Raw genomic sequence first — 17,811 nt, 5'->3', positions numbered from 1 at the left:
TCAATGCACAGAAAACATATTCATAAAGTACCTTTAATCTGCATTATTTGACCCAAAGCCATGTCTTCCTCCCTGCTCCACATGCATGTAAAGACGTTCTGACATTAAACTGGTTTAGTGCACAGTCATTTTCATGTGATCTGCCACAGATTTCCAGTAATTAGAAGAAAATGGGCATGGTTTATTCAGTGTGAAATCCTATTCTGCATGGAAGAACACGGACTCAGAGTAAGTTAAAAATCACACAGAGAAATGGCGTGACATTGTGCTTTTGCTGCATTTTATGACATATAATACCTTATAAGGCATTTTCTTAGGATACATTAAATTCTATAGCTTTGATGGTTGTGATGGTTTGATGAGCCTGTTGGAGGGGTATTAACCACCTGTTCCATCTACTGTTTTCAGGTTTGCAGTGTGATAATGGGAGCACAAATCAATGAAGGAGGATGAAACATAAGCATAAAACTGATATGGTAGAGATCTTAAAATGAGATTCTGACACAGAGGCCCTTTTCAACACAGGGCCTCAAACTCAGGTAATAAGCCAGGACCCACCTGAAGGCCTCATTGTGCTTCTAGCTGTGCATTGTTACACAACATTGGGGGCCTGTGGACTTCTTGGGACCTGGGGCAGTCACCCACTTTGTCTTGTAATCCAGCCTTAATTACAATAAAGGACTATGCTCATATATGGACAATATTTAATTCACAAAATTCAGATTAATTTTTACTTTAGCACTAAAAATGTCAGTAAAACAACGTTTTTATTGTTTTACAACAATGTAAAAAAAAAAAACAACTTAATCCTAGTTAAAACTACAAATGTATTTAAGCAAACTGTATTTAAAAAGTCAAAAATAAAAGTACTCGTTCTGCAGAAATGACACATTATTAATATGTTAATACTTCAACGCATCAGTGTATTTGTTGTTTACTTCGGAGATTGTGGAATATTTCACTCTGAAATTTCGTGAAGTAGAAATTACAAAAACAAAGTACAGGTACCTCAAAATTGTGCCAATGGCCGCCTTTCCACTTCTATGGAAGTTAGAGGATACAGGATTTGTCCTGAAAGAAAACTCATTCACTTGTGGGTGTGCGCTTACGTAAAATAAGTGACAACCTGTGAAACCAATAGGAGAGCGGATACCTCTGCTCAGGTTTCTGAACCAATGAGAATTCGTGAACAACATCGCTTCAGTGTGCTGCACGTCATCCGATTGGCCGGATACTTACGTGTGCGTACGTGACCGCTCCTCGTCCTCGTCACGCTGCGACGTGAACAAGGAAGTAATAAAACGAGCAAGGAGGAAAGCTGAAGTGAGGCTGACTGGTGTGTGAGCCTGTCATTTGAACACTGGTATTTCACCGTTACTCTCCTCGTAGAACACCATGGCAGAGTAAGTTTACAAGTGGCATTTATACGTATTTATCATTCGGTAAAGTGGAAAGGTTGCGACTGAGGCGTGTGGTTCAGTCATTGCAGACTTTGTAGTCGTTTTTTTCCTCATTTGCTGAGAGTTGTTTTCTTGTTCAGTTAGTGTAAGCGGAGCCGTTAACTTGTTAGCTAACCCGCTTTCCTGCTTCGTAGAAATACAAGTAACATTTAGTGTGAAAGTTGAACGGCTAACGTGTTTGCTGTGGACCCGAAGGACTGACAGATAGCTTTGAAATCACAAGTGATGTCATGTCTGTGTGACTTTTAAACCCACGATTGAATTTCCTGTTAGTGAAAGATGAAACGTAGAGGTTCAAGATGGATTCAACAAAGAAAAGATATAATGATGATGCTCATGGTGAAAGTGGTGTTGGACAGTTTGTAGACGTCCTTGTTGTCAATGCTGAGCCTCTCTCTCCTCCTCACAGAGCAGACATCGCACTGATCGGGTTGGCTGTCATGGGCCAGAACCTCATCATGAACATGAATGACCATGGCTTTGTGGTAGGGTGACGACTCTCCTGTTTATTCCCATGACTCCCACCCACCTTTTCCACTTTCCTCTTTCATTTCACCCAGTAATCGCCAAATTTGTCCAACAGGTCTGTGCCTACAACCGAACCGTGTCCAAGGTGCACGACTTCCTGCAGAATGAGGCCAAGGGCTCCAAGGTGATCGGAGCAGAGTCTCTGGAGGACATGGTGTCCAAGCTGAAGACGCCCAGGAGGATCATTCTGCTGGTCAAGGCTGGACAGGCTGTGGATGACTTCATCGACAAACTGGTCAGTAGTTTGTGCTGCGATGTGTTCAAAGCCATTGTGGATAATACTCCCATCCAGTTGAATCTTTTCACTTTGTGCTGCACTTGTTCTTCAGGTTCCTCTTCTTGAAGCCGGGGATATCATCATCGACGGTGGCAACTCCGAATACAGAGACACGACAGTAAGTCGTAGAGATTTGCTGTTTAGCTGTAAATCTTCATTTCTGTTTGAGGATATTCTCACAGTATGTGTTCATGTGTTTCTGTCGCACAGCGGCGGTGTAAGAGTCTGAACGAGAAGGGTTTGCTGTTTGTCGGCAGTGGAGTCAGTGGCGGAGAGGAGGGGGCGCGTTATGGCCCCTCACTCATGCCAGGAGGAAATCAAGAGGCCTGGTGAGACTTTCAGCTGCACGCTAGATGTTGGATGTGGGATACGGACATGCTAAAACAAATATGGTCACTGGTGATAAAGTTGGTCATATTTGACACTTTGGACATGTTACTTAGTGTAAAACTTGCTGTTGCTTTATGTTTAAGGCCGCATCTAAAAACCATCTTCCAGAGCATCGCTGCCAAGGTTGGAGAAGAGCCGTGTTGCGACTGGGTGAGCGGTTCATTTGTGCTGTGTGCATAATGTTCACCACACGTAGTGATCATAGCAGCTGTTATCAAGTCACCGCACAATAATCTGACTGGCTTGCTCCTGCAGGTGGGAGATGAGGGTGCAGGGCATTTTGTGAAAATGGTCCATAATGGCATTGAGTATGGTGACATGCAGCTGATTTGTGAGGCCTATCACCTGATGAAGGATGTTCTGGGGATGGACCACGATGAAATGGCACAGGTGGGCTGCACCAGCTTCATTAGTATTTTTTTTTTGCGTCATGCCAGTTCTGTACGATCAAATGGGAAAAATCGTTGCGGCTGACTTTATTTCATTGCGCTGAAACACTCAGACCTTCGACAGTTGGAACAAGACCGAGCTGGACTCCTTCCTGATCGAGATCACGGCGAACATCCTTAAATACAGGGACTCTGATGGTACTCACCTGCTGCCCAAGATCCGCGACAGCGCTGGACAGAAAGGAACAGGGAAGTGGACGGCCATTTCAGCCCTGGAGTACGGCACACCTGTCACCTTGATCGGTAAGAGGAAGAAAGGAGGCTTCAGACAAGGAAGTATCTGGTTTCCTTCTCTCCTTCCAATGCTGGCTGCTTTCAGTGAACCCTGTTTGTCATGATGACATGGCAAAAGGCCTTACGTCACAGATTTCAACATGGCTCCAACAAATTAAAGGCCTCATGATCAGAATTTGGGGGCTAATGTTTAGCTTAGCTAGTCAGCTGACATGCAGCGTGGGCAGTGAGCTTTTTCGAGGGAACATGATCGATATGTGGCTGCCACTAAGAAGATTGAAGGCTTTTCTGTGTGGCCTGCTCATCTCAAGTGACATAAGGGGGATTTGTTATACTCTGCACGGCTTTGGGCTTTGCTCTGACTGTATGATAGTCTGTCTCATGGACAAAATGGAGGTCAGGAGGTGAGGTTAATGATCCAGGACAAAAGGTGTCAGCATATGAGCTCTGCAGAGTGAGTGCCCCTCAAAAGAGACACTTTTAGAGCGTGTTGTTTAAGTCAAAATTACACTTTCAGTAAAAGTTCAGTCATGTGGATATTTTGTATCAGAAACTTCCCTGTCACCAAATCCCTGCAACCATTGTTCAGATCAGACAGGAGAAATTCTACGTTTGCTCAGTCCCTGTCGGTGGTGTCGATAGAGAGAGGACGGCAGCACAAAGGCTTCATTGTTTGAGGGATGAACCAGTCTGTCAGGCCAGTACAGTACACATATACATGGCATACATTTCTCACCACTGTAGTTCACCCACTGCCCACTGTCACTCTCTCTGCCTGTGGGCTGCAGCACCTGGCTCTGCTGTTTTTAGCAAGTCATGCTCACCCAACAGTTTTTCCTCTTACAGTGTCGCCATACAGTGACAAATATCATGTTTAAGGTGGCAAATGGCAAGTCTTTGTTTTTTCTAATGTAGTAGTGGTGGCAAGTCCTGCTCATACAACAGTATTGTTATTACTGCTGAGTCATGCTGATGTAGGCAAGGTGTTTCTGCAGCATAACCTATGTAATCATTTGTCGCTTTGTGGAAATCTAAATGGCTTTTTCCAGACTGCTCTCTGTTTTTATGCGATGCTCCAATAATGACATGTATGCAGAAGGCTAACCTCGTTGTCCCTGTCTCCTCCACTCTCTCTCTGTCTGTCTGTTTCAGGGGAGGCTGTCTTTGCCAGATGTCTGTCCTCTCTAAAGGATGAGAGAGTGGAGGCCAGCAAGAGTCTTTCAGGGCCACAGGGGGTCAAATTCAGCGGTGACAAGGCTGCCTTCCTGGAACACATCAGAAAGGTAGAACACAGTAGAGCTCAGACTCAGTTTACTAGATACATCTTGAGGTTACAATTTTCGGGTTTGGTTTAAGTTTATGTCCTATTTAACACCTTCAGGCACTCTGCCGACCTACAAGATTTAGCTGCTTTTGATCATTTGTTATTATTTTTACAATGGCTTTTATTTATTTCAAATTCTGTTTCTATGTCACAAAAAAATGATTAATTTTTCTCTCCACAGGCGCTCTACGCCTCCAAGATCATTTCCTACGCTCAGGGCTTCATGCTGCTGCGACAGGCAGCCAAAGAGTTCAGCTGGTCCCTGAACTACGGTGCCATCGCTCTGATGTGGAGAGGAGGCTGCATCATCCGGAGGTACATCGCAAATTCTGCAGCTTTATTTCAACCAGCAGCTTTCACACTGACAGTGCAAACTGTGGTTCGGCAGTGCAAGAGAGAGCCTCTTGAGAAATCAAGAATAACATGGAGAGATTTTTTTGGATTTAATCTCTTTGTAAAGTATTATAAAGTTCAGGATTTTTAAATTGTGGAACAATTATAGGGTAAAGGGTCTTCCATAAGTCTTAATGTAGTGCCATAAAGGAAATAACTAACCCTGTTTTCCCCAACATAAGTGTACTGCTGGGTTGAGAAATCTAGATGAAATAAAATTGGACCCTTCCTGTAAAGCTAAAGTATGAGGAAACTATGGTTGTGACACTGGTTTGCTTTGTGTAATATACCAGAGACGTTGCATAAACCAAAAACAAATAAAACGCTCAGTGTGACTCGCAGTATGTAATCACATTTCAACCTGTGCATTGTCGCTGGGACCTTGTACTTGTTTGAATGGAAACCTGGTCATGGTATTGGTTTAATGCATTTTACAGTTATCCAATGAGATGTCTGTTGGCTAACACTGCCCTCTCCTCCCCCCACCAGTGTCTTCCTGGGGAAAATCAAAGAGGCGTTTGACAGGGATGCCGAGCTGCAGAACTTGCTGCTGGACAATTTCTTCAGCAATGTTGTGCAGGACTGTCAGGTATGAGGAAGGAGGAAGTGTCCACAGACCGAGCTGCAATACCCTCATTGACACAGACACGCACAAGTTGTTTCCTCTTTTACAAACACTACCACCGGTTGATTTAATCGTCACCTGTCTGAGACGCCGTGTTCGGCAGATAGTTTTCAAACTGAAATCTGGTTTAATTTTACACTGTATTGCTAAAGAAAGGACACAGTGGGCTGTGCCAGCGCTGGAAAAAGGTCTGGCTGCACCAATCATAATGCTGGTATAAGGGCAAAAAACATTCTGGCTTGTTTTGGTGAAATATTTAAAATGGTTAATTCCCCACAGAAGGAAAAGAAGCAGCTGCTAGCTCGTTAATGTTTGTACCTTTAGTGTTCAAATCGAACACACCCTCACATAATGTAGACGCAGCTCGGAGTGACCTTGTGAAGACCTCTTGCTCTTGGCTTCTTATGAACATGACCACATTAACACCACATTACACTGGAGCTCCATGAACATTTGTTAACCTGTCTAATCTCCTTGTTTAGGAGTCATGGCGCACAACAGTCAGCACTGGAGTCCAGCATGGCATCCCTATGCCCTGTTTCACCACAGCTCTGGCTTTCTACGATGGTTACAGGCATGAACAGCTGCCAGCAAACCTCATCCAGGTAAAACAACAGTAGACGCAGCAGAGCAGAGCCCACTGAGCATATGGTCGAGAGTGGAGATATATCAGATTAAAAAGGTCACGTGGGGCTGTGGTGTGTGTTTGTGTTGGGATCTTAGAGCTGTAAGCTGTGTGTGTGTTCTGTAGTTCAGTTCAGCATTTAAATATAGAGCTGAAACAGTTTGTCAGGTTTAATCATTTGTCACACTCTAACTGGTTTTAAATGGGAGGATTTGCTGCTTTCCCCTTGTTTATGTAACTGTAGTTGGTTGAACAAAACAAGTTGAAGATGGATGTATTTCTCAGTCGTTAAATTTATCATTAGCTGCGCTCTTTGTAGATGAAATTTGTCTTTGTGGGTGCCAGGTGTTGTTCATGTTGTGTTTTGTTCTTTCAGGCCCAGAGGGACTATTTTGGAGCCCACACATATGAACTGCTGTCAAAGCCCGGGCATTTCATCCACACCAACTGGACGGGCCACGGTGGAAAGGTCTCCTCTTCATCCTACAACGCATAAGGTTCATCAGCACATCACTCAAAACACGAAAAAAAAAAAAAAAGACGGGAGGCCGAAGACGAATGGAAGTTATCTGTGAGGGAAGAAGACATGTTGCACATTCCATCTTTACAACCAAGCCTGAATATTTAGGAGCCGCCCACCTCAGCAATGACCTTAATCCAACTTTTTACTCCCCTCAAAGATGTGTTGTTGCAGTTTTATTTATCAAGAAGTGGAATCATAGATTGTGTTTGTTGTAAACTCTCCACCTGTGCGTTCTGGTGTTGCGACTGAGGAGTAGCAACAAAGAGTTGACTCCATCTGGATGCTATTGATACTATGCTGTCTTACGTTCACCTGTCATGTTGGGCCTAGGGTTCACCGTGTTAACACTGGATTAAGGTGAACTGTTGCACTGTACTGTGTTAGGCTAAATAAAGACTTCAATCCCTTTATAATTAGCTTGTATGGTCCTCACTCTCTGGGTGCTGTAAACAGGATTGAGATGTGTTTGTGTGTAGCGCTAAATTAAGCAACAAGTGACATAAGTTGCCAGAGATATAAACAGGATATTCAGTGTAAAAGGGCTGCCTGGTGGAAGACAGACACTGAGAGCCACTGGTCCATTCACGGTGTGTCAGTGCATGCCTGAAGTGTGCAAATATAGGCAAAGGCAAATTTATTTGTATAGCGCAATTCAAAGTGCTTTACAGAAGCATAAAAATACATTAAAATCATACATTTCAAAGAAAGAGAGAAAGAAAAAAAAAATTAGAAGAGAATAGAAAGATAAAAAATAAAATACATTTAAAGGAAAATTAAAAACAGAAGCTAGTAAAAGACAATAATTTAGCATTTAGAATGATTAAAATCATTCAGCAGATATATTTACTTTAAGTAAAAACTGTAGCAAATAATAATGTTTGCAACCCTGATTTAAATGAGCTGACAGTTATACACTGAATATTAATACATGATATCATTTTACAAGCTACAGAGTGCACAACTCCACTCAGGCTGCACAGTTCTACAAATTGGTTGTTCCAGTGAGTGAAAACAGTAAAAATGTATTTGTAGACCTGTATCCAGACCCCTAAATGCATCGAAATACAACTGTTGACAATCAGGATACTTGTGACACATTTTTTTATTGAAGTAAGTGCCGTGGTTATTCAGGGAAATTGTGAAAATGTTCAAAACTGTCTCAGAAAATGAGGAAGCCCTGTCTTTAAAAAATACACCTCATTGGCCCCTGGCCTAACTTTCCAGTAAATTCATCTGAAATTTGTAATCAGATTTAAGATTTATCTGACTGATAAGCAGGACTGTAAACATAACCGTGATGGGGATGGTCACATGAATGGAGCCATCAGTGAAATGTATAAATAATTTCATGCTTTGTCATTTTAGTGATTGTCCAGCAGGTGGCCCCCAAGACCCAACACCTGTTTCTTTATACACCCTAATTCATTAAAATGCAATTAAAAACTGGTGTTAATAAAACAGCAAACGATTCACAGTGTCGGACATGTCCAGACAAGATGGGCACAATAACGAGACATATACATTAATGGTAGTTATAGTTAGTTTTGAGGCTGCAGCATTGTTTTAATGTAAGATTAATTACAACAGAAGCTGAACCAAAGTCTCTGACCATCTGAATAAAGATTAAATATTATAAATACATTAATAAAATAAAGGTTAAATTGAGCAGGTGTCCCAGTCGAGTCCAGTCTAAATATACACAGTGTACCACAGCTCTTGTAAGTAGGAACAGTTGAAATGAACTGTATGCTGCATGAAGTTTTTTTATTTTCTGAGTAGAGGAGGAAATCAGTCTGGTTAAAATGCTCACAACTCATCGACACATTCAGCCTGTGATGAGGGGCCCCGCTGTTTGGTGGGGGGCCATAGTGGCCTAAGGGTTGAGATACTGACCCTGAACCTTGAAGCCCCCAGGTCACATGCAGATGTTTTTCTTATTTCCTGACATCTCTCTACACTTAATCATCGCAGTCTAACACCACATCAGTTAAACTTCAGGGATATCACTGTGTCCATTTAGGAAGCACGAGTGATTGTGGCTCAGCTTCACCTGCTTTGGTGCAAATGAAAGTGACAACAGGTGCAATGGAGAGGCAAAAGCAATACAACCCGCAAAACAGGAATGGTTTTGCACGTGGTGGCCACAGACAATTCCTGTCCTTCTCCTTATCCTTCCTGAAGGATTCTTCTCTCGTTTTGAGGTCTGTTCGTGTCCTTGTCACGACTGGTAGCATGAGGCGGTACCTGCAGCCCGGTCAGGTTGCACAGGTAGTCCAGCTCCTCCAGGATGACACATCTGCACGTGCGGTCGCAAGAAGGTTTGCTGTGCCTCCCAGCACAGTCTCAAGAGCACAGTGGAGAGACCAGGAGACCAGTGTTACACAAGGAGAGGTGGCCAGGGTCATAGAGGGGCATCAACCCAGCAGCAGGACCGGTAACTGCTCCACTGTGCGAGGAGGAACAGGAGGCGCACTGCCAGAGCCTCCAGCAGGCTACTGGTGTCCACGTTTTTGACCAAACTGGTCAGGAGACGCTGTAGTGAACGTTATGCTGCCCGTAACATCATCCAGTATGAGCGGTTTGGCGGTGGGTACACACTACTGATTCACACTTTACTCAGATTTTCACTGTGATTTTGAATCCTGCCCTCAGTGGGTTGATGATTTTGGTTTCCATTGTCTGTTGTTAAATCATTTTGTTCCCAACAAATTATGCGATGTACATCAGAAAAGATTTTCAACTTGAATAACTCGTTCATCATGATCTGATGTGCAATTTAAGTGTTGCCTTAATTTTTTTGAGCAGTGTATATTTGAAACCAACAAACATCAAAACAAACTAATGCCTTTGGGAATAACATTACTAAAAAAGTCAGTGAATAGATCAGTAAACTGGCTGGTGTCAGAAAACATCCTCACATTAACTCAGGTCAGTTTAGAAACAAAGATGTGGTTCTAGTGAAGCATGTATGAAGAAACAACCGAATAAAACCCTTCATTTAACCCTGTTAGCACTCTGTTGCCGCTGTGATATCTGAAGTCTCATCAGGGGATCCTCAGCTGCTGAGACAGGCAGCGCTGCTTACACCCCCACAGCCAGTGAGGGATGTTGTATCTGACAGGAGTGTGTCACAGCTGCTATTACACCTGCTGCTAAACATTAAACAAAGCCTCACCTCAGTGCACCTGTGCTGCAATAGCTTTGGTGATTGCCAGGTTGATGTTTATGTCAAGCCTCTGTCTTCTATTCAACCGTCCTGGGACCCTTCAAAGACCTCCTCGATTGACACCTCCTGTCACAGCTTTGATCCTGAAGGGGAGCGCAGAACAAACAATATAAGCACTGTCATTCATATGCTTCACTGCGGTGCACTTCATACCATAAACAGGCTGCTCCATTATCAGACTGAGGCTCACCACTACGGGCCCTCAGGGAGGCCCCTCTACCAAATCATTGCTACTCAGTAATTGGGATTCGTCCTGTTGGTTAATAAAAAATAAACGTGTGTGTCCCTATCCCTTTTCTCTAATGCTTAATTAATCCAAAGGACAGAACATTCTCTACAATTAGAGGCTGTGTGTTCTTAATGAGGCCCGATGCCAAGCGGAGGTTGCATTAGAGCACAAGAGGCTATTAGAGCTCAGTGGAGGCAGCGCAGGTGGAGGATGAGGCCACTGAGTCATCTGCAGACAAAGCAGGCAGCGGGGTGACACCACACAGCATGACGATGATGATGCATAATGAAGCAGGAGGAGGAAGACTGGACAACAGAAGCAAATGGTTTCCATCGAGATCAAACGATCTCCACTTCCTGAATCTCTGAAATGATTTCAACAAAATGACCAGACGGTGAATATCAACGAGTAACCCTTAATGAAAAGATCAAAACCCACAATTCAGCACAAACCCACTGGTCCCCACTGGAGAAATACAGAAATCTTTAAAAACAGGTCATATATACTGCAGATACTAAAATGGCTTAAACAACTGAGCACTGTAAATTTAAACTGACTAAAATATATGTATTTATATATATCGTGCATATGCTGGTCACGATACTATATTGATGCATTGAGAGTATTTCCAGCAGCAGGACAGTTTATGTACGACTGACCATCTATTGATCATCGGCAGGGAAAAGGTTAGCCAGTGTAACAGTGGCTTAATTATGGACAACAATGGAGGGCTGTAGAGCAGAGGAACCGACGTTTAGTTGTCTTCAGTTACACAGGCAATATTTACAGAAAACAGATGGTTCTATCCTGACTGTTTACCAAATGTAGGATGGGGGATAAATATGGACATGACAAAATTGTGTGTAGGTTCATGCAGAGTTTGGTGATCATACCTTTGATGTCCACTGAATTAATGCTCACGAGTGAGAGCGTTTAAATCAGGCAGCAGTGGTTAAAGTCTGGTCTCGAACGAACAGAACAGCCATTATAATGCGTCCGGTCTTCATTGTCTGCACCGACGCAGGTATTATTCATGCTCTACAAACCAATGGCAACCTAGAACTCTTACACAATCAGGTCAGTTGATAGTCCATTTTAACAAATTGTTTAATCTGATGATTTCTGTGAGATCAATCTAATGTTAAAATATCAGAGGTTCAATGTGTGTATTTTCCCTCTAATATTCCTTATTTTGGCTGTGTTGGTGTCTTGACTCTCTACCTGTTCTGTATCAACTGCATCCTTGCTTGCATATTTTAAGGAAATAAAAAAAGGCTGAACCTGATTTTGCTTTTCATTAGAAACTGCTGAAGGAGCAGAGGGAGCTGCAGCAGATGCTTTCATGAACCACTGAGCTACAGTTTGGGTTCATGGATCCAGGGAGGACCCTCAGAAACCACATCACCTCCAAGGACAGACCACCCTGCAAGAACTTCTCCTGGAAGAGCTTCTCGACCTGCTATCAGCAGGACAAAGTACTACACTTCACACTGTGCACCCATGTTAACAGCAGCGAGCTTCAATTAAATTCTCCATTAGTGATACAGTACAAAGATTCATTATTTAAATAACCTCCTCCTTCGAAAACCCCTGTTCACTGACAGGTTGAGGAACTGATGTCACACTTTCTAAATTACTAATTGAATTTAATAATATCTACAATATGTAACACCCAGCAGGAATGTATTTTAGTCTTGAATTGTATACAACGTTTTATGAGCTCCTTTGGTCTTTCACTGGGCATCACAAGTGTGCTTCTGCAGGAAACCTACGAATTCATATTTTCATTCAAATAAAGTCCCTCAGCTGGTGTGTAACCAAATCTCTATGAGCACAGAAAAAAAACACAAAACCTCCTACAACCACTTACAAACCAAAGTTATTAGGTTTGCATTTCTATATATAGAAAAGGCGACTTGGGAGTCTTGTCCCACAAGCTGTTATGAAATGGCCCATTAGCACCACCAACAGACAGAACATGAAAACTACACTTTCAGCACATTTTACTAAGCTTCCAAATGAAATCTGAAAGAGGCATCACACTGAAGGCACGGAAAATGGTTTAAGATAAGAGCTGGAAGTGGAGCCCAGTCAGAAATGCTCCTAGCAATCTACATTTTATCTACATTGAGAGACGACAGGTGATTAAAAACTCAAAACTTTTATTTTACACCGCAATACTAAAATATTTCAATACAGAAAGTGTGAATTCCTGCTGGCATGTTTAGTTGTTGAAGTCCCTTTGAAAATCACTCATCTCATACAATCCAACCAGTTTACAATCCATGTAGACAAAATAACAAGAGCACACACTGCCTTATTGAAATTCTTTTTGATCACATTGAAAAGAAACCGACCAGTTAATACTTATGAGCACAAGGAATAAAGCATTTACTGACAGAAATGCAGGTGAGAGATTTAAGGCAAGCTTAGTTTCACAAGTTTAGGAAAGCAAACAAAAAAACTTACGCATGATCACTGTCAAACTGCAGGTACGACTTTGGTCCTATTTGTGACATTTGTAGGTATAAACAAGTACCTCAGCCCAATTGAGTATGGTCCGGTCTAAATTTCATTACGGGATGGTCGAAGGTTTCTTGCTAGTGAGGTGAAGAAGATCCTTTTCAGGATTAAGGCAGTCGTGCAGCAATTCCATTGTTGGTTTGTGCCGGCCCACCCCACAATGTCTTCAGCTTCTCCATAACTGACTCCAATCTGGATTCAGACGAAAACCTGGGCTGTCCATGTCCGAGGTCCCTATACATGTGAATTAAAGTGTTGGCAGTTCAATTAATGTAAAGGCAAAAATAAGTCACTGTCAAGAGTGTATCATACCTAGTCAAATTCAGTTTTATTTCAGACTTTCCCTTTGATTCACAAAACATAGAAAATGCATTCGTAACCACTTCAAACACAAACTTTCGATGGGAACTTGTCAAACATTCACCACGTCAACCTCTGAGCTCACTTGCAAACGTCCAACATGCTTTCAGTTGTTTTCCCCCATACAGACTTCAGCACAAAGTCACATCTTCACACAGAGAGGGTGGTAACAAGGAGAAAAGAAAGCACACAACCAGACACAGCATTCACGTCAAATCAGACAGCAAGAAAAAGCTACGAAAGAATACAAATACTCATAGCACTTGACATTTCACTGCGATTTTAAAGAATTTAAAGTTGATAGAAAACGATGAGAGAAAGCAGAGACCATAGGGATCTCGAGATGCAATAAATGTCCTTGTGATGGCCCTTAGGAACACACTCGTACTTGCTTCTTCCTCTCACACTCGCACAAAGCCACAGGTTCTTCTCAACTCTCGCAGGCATTTGTCCCTTAAAAAAGAAATGTGCACAGACAGTCCTTCTCACACGTGCTCCCTCGCTCTCCCGTTCGCTCACTCTCACTCGGTCCAACACCAATCCCACTCATTGATCTCGAAAAGCGACAAGAGCAGACACGATTTCTATATCCATAAAAAAGGGGAGAGGAAAAAAAGACAACACCCACCGTCTAACACAGTATATGCAGAGTGAAGCTGTGTTCTTTGATGACAAAGCATTTACACATGGGAAGAGGGGAATTGATACTGAGATCTGTCGAACATTGCTGCCAATGAGGAGCTTCCTCCCAGGAAATTGGGAAAGAGTTGGTGAACTGCAGAAGAGATTTTCATGAAGGCGTTTCCAAAAGACGTCAAACAAAAAGATGCATACACACACATATATATATATATAATTATAACAAGCCGATTTTACAGGTGGCTGACGGAGCTCTCCGGATACTCGTGCATGTTTATAAATATTAATTTGCATGCACAGTGTGACACTTTCTCCAAAAAACAAAAAACGTGCGGCAGTTTCCACTAAAACTTTTCACCCATTCAATGCATGACTACATAATCAGTCACACACAAGTATAAATGTTCTCTTTAACAAAATAAAAGGCAGTGTATTTTTAAATAATAGGAACATAAGATATAAGCAGTTCCCCCCTACAGGTATACTTACCAGATTAACCTAACAGCAACAGAAAAGGTCAACTCGAAACTATCTACATTCCCCAACTAGAAGACTTCGACTCCATAGAGTTACCAAAGCCGGAGCTGAAGCCACTGCTGGAGGCAGTATTAGTGCCTGCAGCCCACCCGAGGCTAGCTGAGCTGGGGCTGCTGTAACTGGTGCTGGCAGAGCTATAGGTCTGATCTCGGGTCGTAGTGGCTGTGCCGGCTGTCGTAGTCAGACCCTGCTGGTTAGCCAGCATGCCCATCATTCCCCAACTGCTCTGCAGTGCTGCCTGGGCAGCAGCCACCATGGCCGGGTTAAGACCAAGAGCCCCAAAGTTAACCCCTCCACTACCACTGCCTAGCCCACCGCGATTACTGCCATAGCCCTGACTGAACCCACCAGCCCCAAACCGCCCTCGATCCATCATTTGCCTACTATTATTGTGTTTAGGCTCAGCATTGGAGATGTGCACACTGACGCCCTTGATGATCAAGTCCTCTCCACACAGGGCTTGGGCGACCTGAGAAAGAAGCCAGGAGAACATCATCATGACAGCCATTATTACGCCTTGAATTAAGGGACAAAACTCTGCCATTTATGGTGAATCTCACCTGGTCATCTGCAAATGTGACAAAAGCAAACGCCCGGAAAGGTTTGGGGATAAAGACATCAGTGACTTCACCATACTGCATGAAGTACTGCCTCAGCTCATCAGTTGTCATGTCCTCTGTGCAGCGGCCAACAAAGATTTTACGGCTCCGCATGGGCTCATCAGGACACGCCTGAGAGGACAAAGAGGCACGGCAATAAATGAAGCAGTCGACGTGATGCTGTCAGTAATGTTTCTGACTATTTCAGAATTAGCTCTCTGACATTTAATCAACATTTGTGGTATATGCTAAGTTTGTTTCTCTTTCAACAACAAACTGCATTCAGTATTAACATGAAAGACTAAACAAGTCATCTAGCAGCAGAAATAGAAATGACCACCAATGTCTTAACTGATCATTGACCCAAATACAATCTGAATGCATTTTTATGATGAAGTTCTTGACTCTGCTCTGAACTAAAAAATGGTGCCCAAAATACCTTTGAGTTGGGGAGTTTGCAGTCACACCATCGTCCATCAATCATGTGTCTCTGAGCAATCACTTTGGTTTGTGTCTCATAGTCAGTGAACCGGACAAACCCAAACCCTTTTGAGTTACCGGTTTTTGCATCTCTCTTGACCTGAAGTAACATAGATGAAATGCAAGCTTTATTCCCAATTTTAACTCAAACAGAAACACATCCTTATCACACTCTCACTCAAAGAAATGTTGACAGAAATATTCAGAGCCTGAAAAGATGTCTGTACCTGTACCATGATGACTTCACCAAAGGTAGTGAAATAATCTTTCAGGTCTTGCTCTGTTGTTTTCCATGGCAGCCCGAGGACAATGAGATCTGATGTCTTCTGAAAGCCCCTTTTTATTTTCACAGCTGAGGCAGCGTCTATTTCATCCATCTTCCTTTTGTTGTCTGTGGAGAATAAATAGATAAGAGTAACATTAAGAAAAAGAGCCGATTGGATGTCAATACAACTCTCATTGAAATGAGGTGAAAGGTCAAACAATGACCCTCTAAACTCTTCACTGTCTGGTGGTTGACCAGCTTCAACATGTGATGCATGTGTGGCTGTTCAACAATGGCTGCTACAACAGCTCCCACTCTCCTTTGAAGGCTTTCCACAGCACTGGGACTGGGATGCAGGGATTTGCTCCCATCCAGCCACAGGAGTGTTAAAGAAGGCAAGCACTGATGTTGGGTGATAAGACCTTGTGTTAAAGGGGTTGAATGACAGGGCTTTTTGCAGGCCAGTCGAGATCGTCCACACCATCTTAAAACACATTTCTGTCTACAAACCTGGCTGTGAGCATCAGTGCATTGACACTAAAACAGGTACAGGTCTTCACTTTTGCCACAAAGACAGAAGCAAGCTAATAGAGTTGAACAATGGAGCATTATCATTTCTCTACATTGAGGCCAGGCTCTGTTGCCTATTTGTTGGGTAAAATGAATGTAGCCTCATCCAACACGCTCTGCAGAAGCACCGATTCATTTCAGAAGCAAATCGTCTCTCCCATCCCTGTCTCACCTTTGGGGTAATTGACGACATAGACCAAGTTCCCCCAGTCGTTCTCTGGCGCATGCAGGACACCCTCCACGAGCCGGACTCCCCTCATGCACTGGGACTCTGGGTTCCTGTACCGCAGCCCGCACGCCCCTGGAAACTGTGCTGCTACCGATGATAGCAAAACCGTACCATCGTCCTCTGAGGGGATCTCCATGGGCTCTTCGTTTTCATCCTCAGCCACACGAATGTACAACTCTGACATGGTCTCTGAATGGCTAAGCGCTGGTCCAAGTGGAATCAGCTGATGGAGCTCAAGGTTTTAACTTGGTAAACACCGGAATGAGGCGCACGAGTTTGTAGCGTCTATCCTCGTTGAAGTTTACTTCTGTTAGCTGGGTGACGCAACGGACACGAAAGGGCAGCGAAACGCAGATAAGACGAGCTGTGTGAGCGCTATCACTCACTCCACAACTCTCAAACAGTTAATAGCTTGCGGCCACATATACTGTGTTTGTTCTTCTCTGCTAAGAGCACGCGTAAACAAGTTAGCCAGCTAGCTAACAGGCTAGCAAACTCAAGACAGCTTGAAAAATGAATGACCATCCAGTTTCGCGCGGTGTGTACTGTCAACAAATACACGAGTCTTCCTGTTGTCTACGACCGTGTGGCTGAAACTGTGCGCAAATAATAACATCGACAAGTTATCTTATTCGGTGAGATTTGAATACGAAATGCTCAGACTACAGAGAATATTTGCAGCTGAAACGTTACACGGCTAACCTCTCTAACCTCAAGCTAGCTAACAAAATGGCCGCGTCGCTTGTGGAGATGACATCATGTATTTGGGAGGGCACACTGTTAATTTTTGTAGGGATGCCAAAAGTTAAAATGAAAAACATTTACTTAATTGTTTGATATCAGATCACCAGCTGGCGTCTAACTCTTGGAAATTCCACTTAAAAGTAATGCGGATAACTTAATTAGCTGTGGCGTATTTTATAACGTGTCATGGGCATCTTAAAGCTCGCGTGTCACCCTTTGAAGTCTAGTCGTAAAGATTCACCTTAAAGGCCGAAACAAAAGTTGCGCACTGAGAAATTCTATTGAAGGATTGAATGAATTTAACGTCATGAAAACCTGTGTCATGTGAAAAATGAGATTCATCTATATTTTTGCCTACATTTTCAGAAAACAACAAATAGTGATTTTGATTAAATATGATAGTGATAGTGATAGTGATAATGTCTAATGTGCCAAATCTTAATCATAAGGTGTGGTTGTAACACCCACACTCACTCATTGTAAAAGTCACATAATTTCAGGAACAGAGTGACACAGAGTACATGTGATACTGTGGCACAAGATTATGTCAAAACTACCTAAGGTAAAATAAAAGGGGAAAAC

General features: G+C 42.9%; 2 protein-coding genes across 4 annotated transcripts; one reads left to right on the top strand and one right to left on the bottom strand.

The window, feature by feature from the left end:
- The first annotated feature begins 1,295 nt into the window (after positions 1-1,295).
- pgd (phosphogluconate dehydrogenase) lies at positions 1,296-7,241 on the top strand. Its single transcript, XM_070969225.1, has 13 exons — positions 1,296-1,403; positions 1,870-1,945; positions 2,044-2,223; positions 2,318-2,383; positions 2,476-2,594; positions 2,739-2,805; positions 2,911-3,045; positions 3,158-3,347; positions 4,491-4,621; positions 4,844-4,977; positions 5,545-5,644; positions 6,163-6,285; positions 6,682-7,241. Exons 1-13 carry the CDS (start codon positions 1,396-1,398, stop codon positions 6,799-6,801), a joined length of 1,449 nt encoding a protein of 482 aa, XP_070825326.1. The 5' UTR covers positions 1,296-1,395; the 3' UTR covers positions 6,802-7,241.
- Positions 7,242-12,428: 5,187 nt separating this feature from the next.
- On the bottom strand, positions 12,429-17,220 carry tardbpa (TAR DNA binding protein a). Of its 3 annotated transcripts, none has more exons than XR_011602410.1 (7): positions 16,429-17,220; positions 15,649-15,812; positions 15,381-15,521; positions 14,903-15,073; positions 14,691-14,811; positions 13,795-13,941; positions 12,429-13,040 (listed from the first exon to the last, which is right to left on the bottom strand). XR_011602410.1 is itself a non-coding variant. In XM_070968273.1 (5 exons), exons 1-5 carry the CDS (start codon positions 16,667-16,669, stop codon positions 14,338-14,340), a joined length of 1,191 nt encoding a protein of 396 aa, XP_070824374.1. In that variant the 5' UTR covers positions 16,670-17,220; the 3' UTR covers positions 14,197-14,337. The 3 variants fall into 3 exon arrangements, 1 of the variants encoding a protein (XP_070824374.1); XR_011602411.1 differs by having other exon boundaries at positions 14,727-14,811; XM_070968273.1 differs by lacking the exons at positions 12,429-13,040; positions 13,795-13,941 and having other exon boundaries at positions 14,197-14,811.
- Between the last annotated feature and the right edge of the window lie 591 nt (positions 17,221-17,811).

Source organism: Chaetodon trifascialis, chromosome 8 (assembly GCF_039877785.1).
Source record: "Chaetodon trifascialis isolate fChaTrf1 chromosome 8, fChaTrf1.hap1, whole genome shotgun sequence".
Classification (NCBI taxonomy): domain Eukaryota; kingdom Metazoa; phylum Chordata; class Actinopteri; order Chaetodontiformes; family Chaetodontidae; genus Chaetodon; species Chaetodon trifascialis.
The sequence above is the reverse complement of the archived record's forward strand: the minus strand, read 5'-3'. Positions and strand labels throughout refer to the sequence as shown.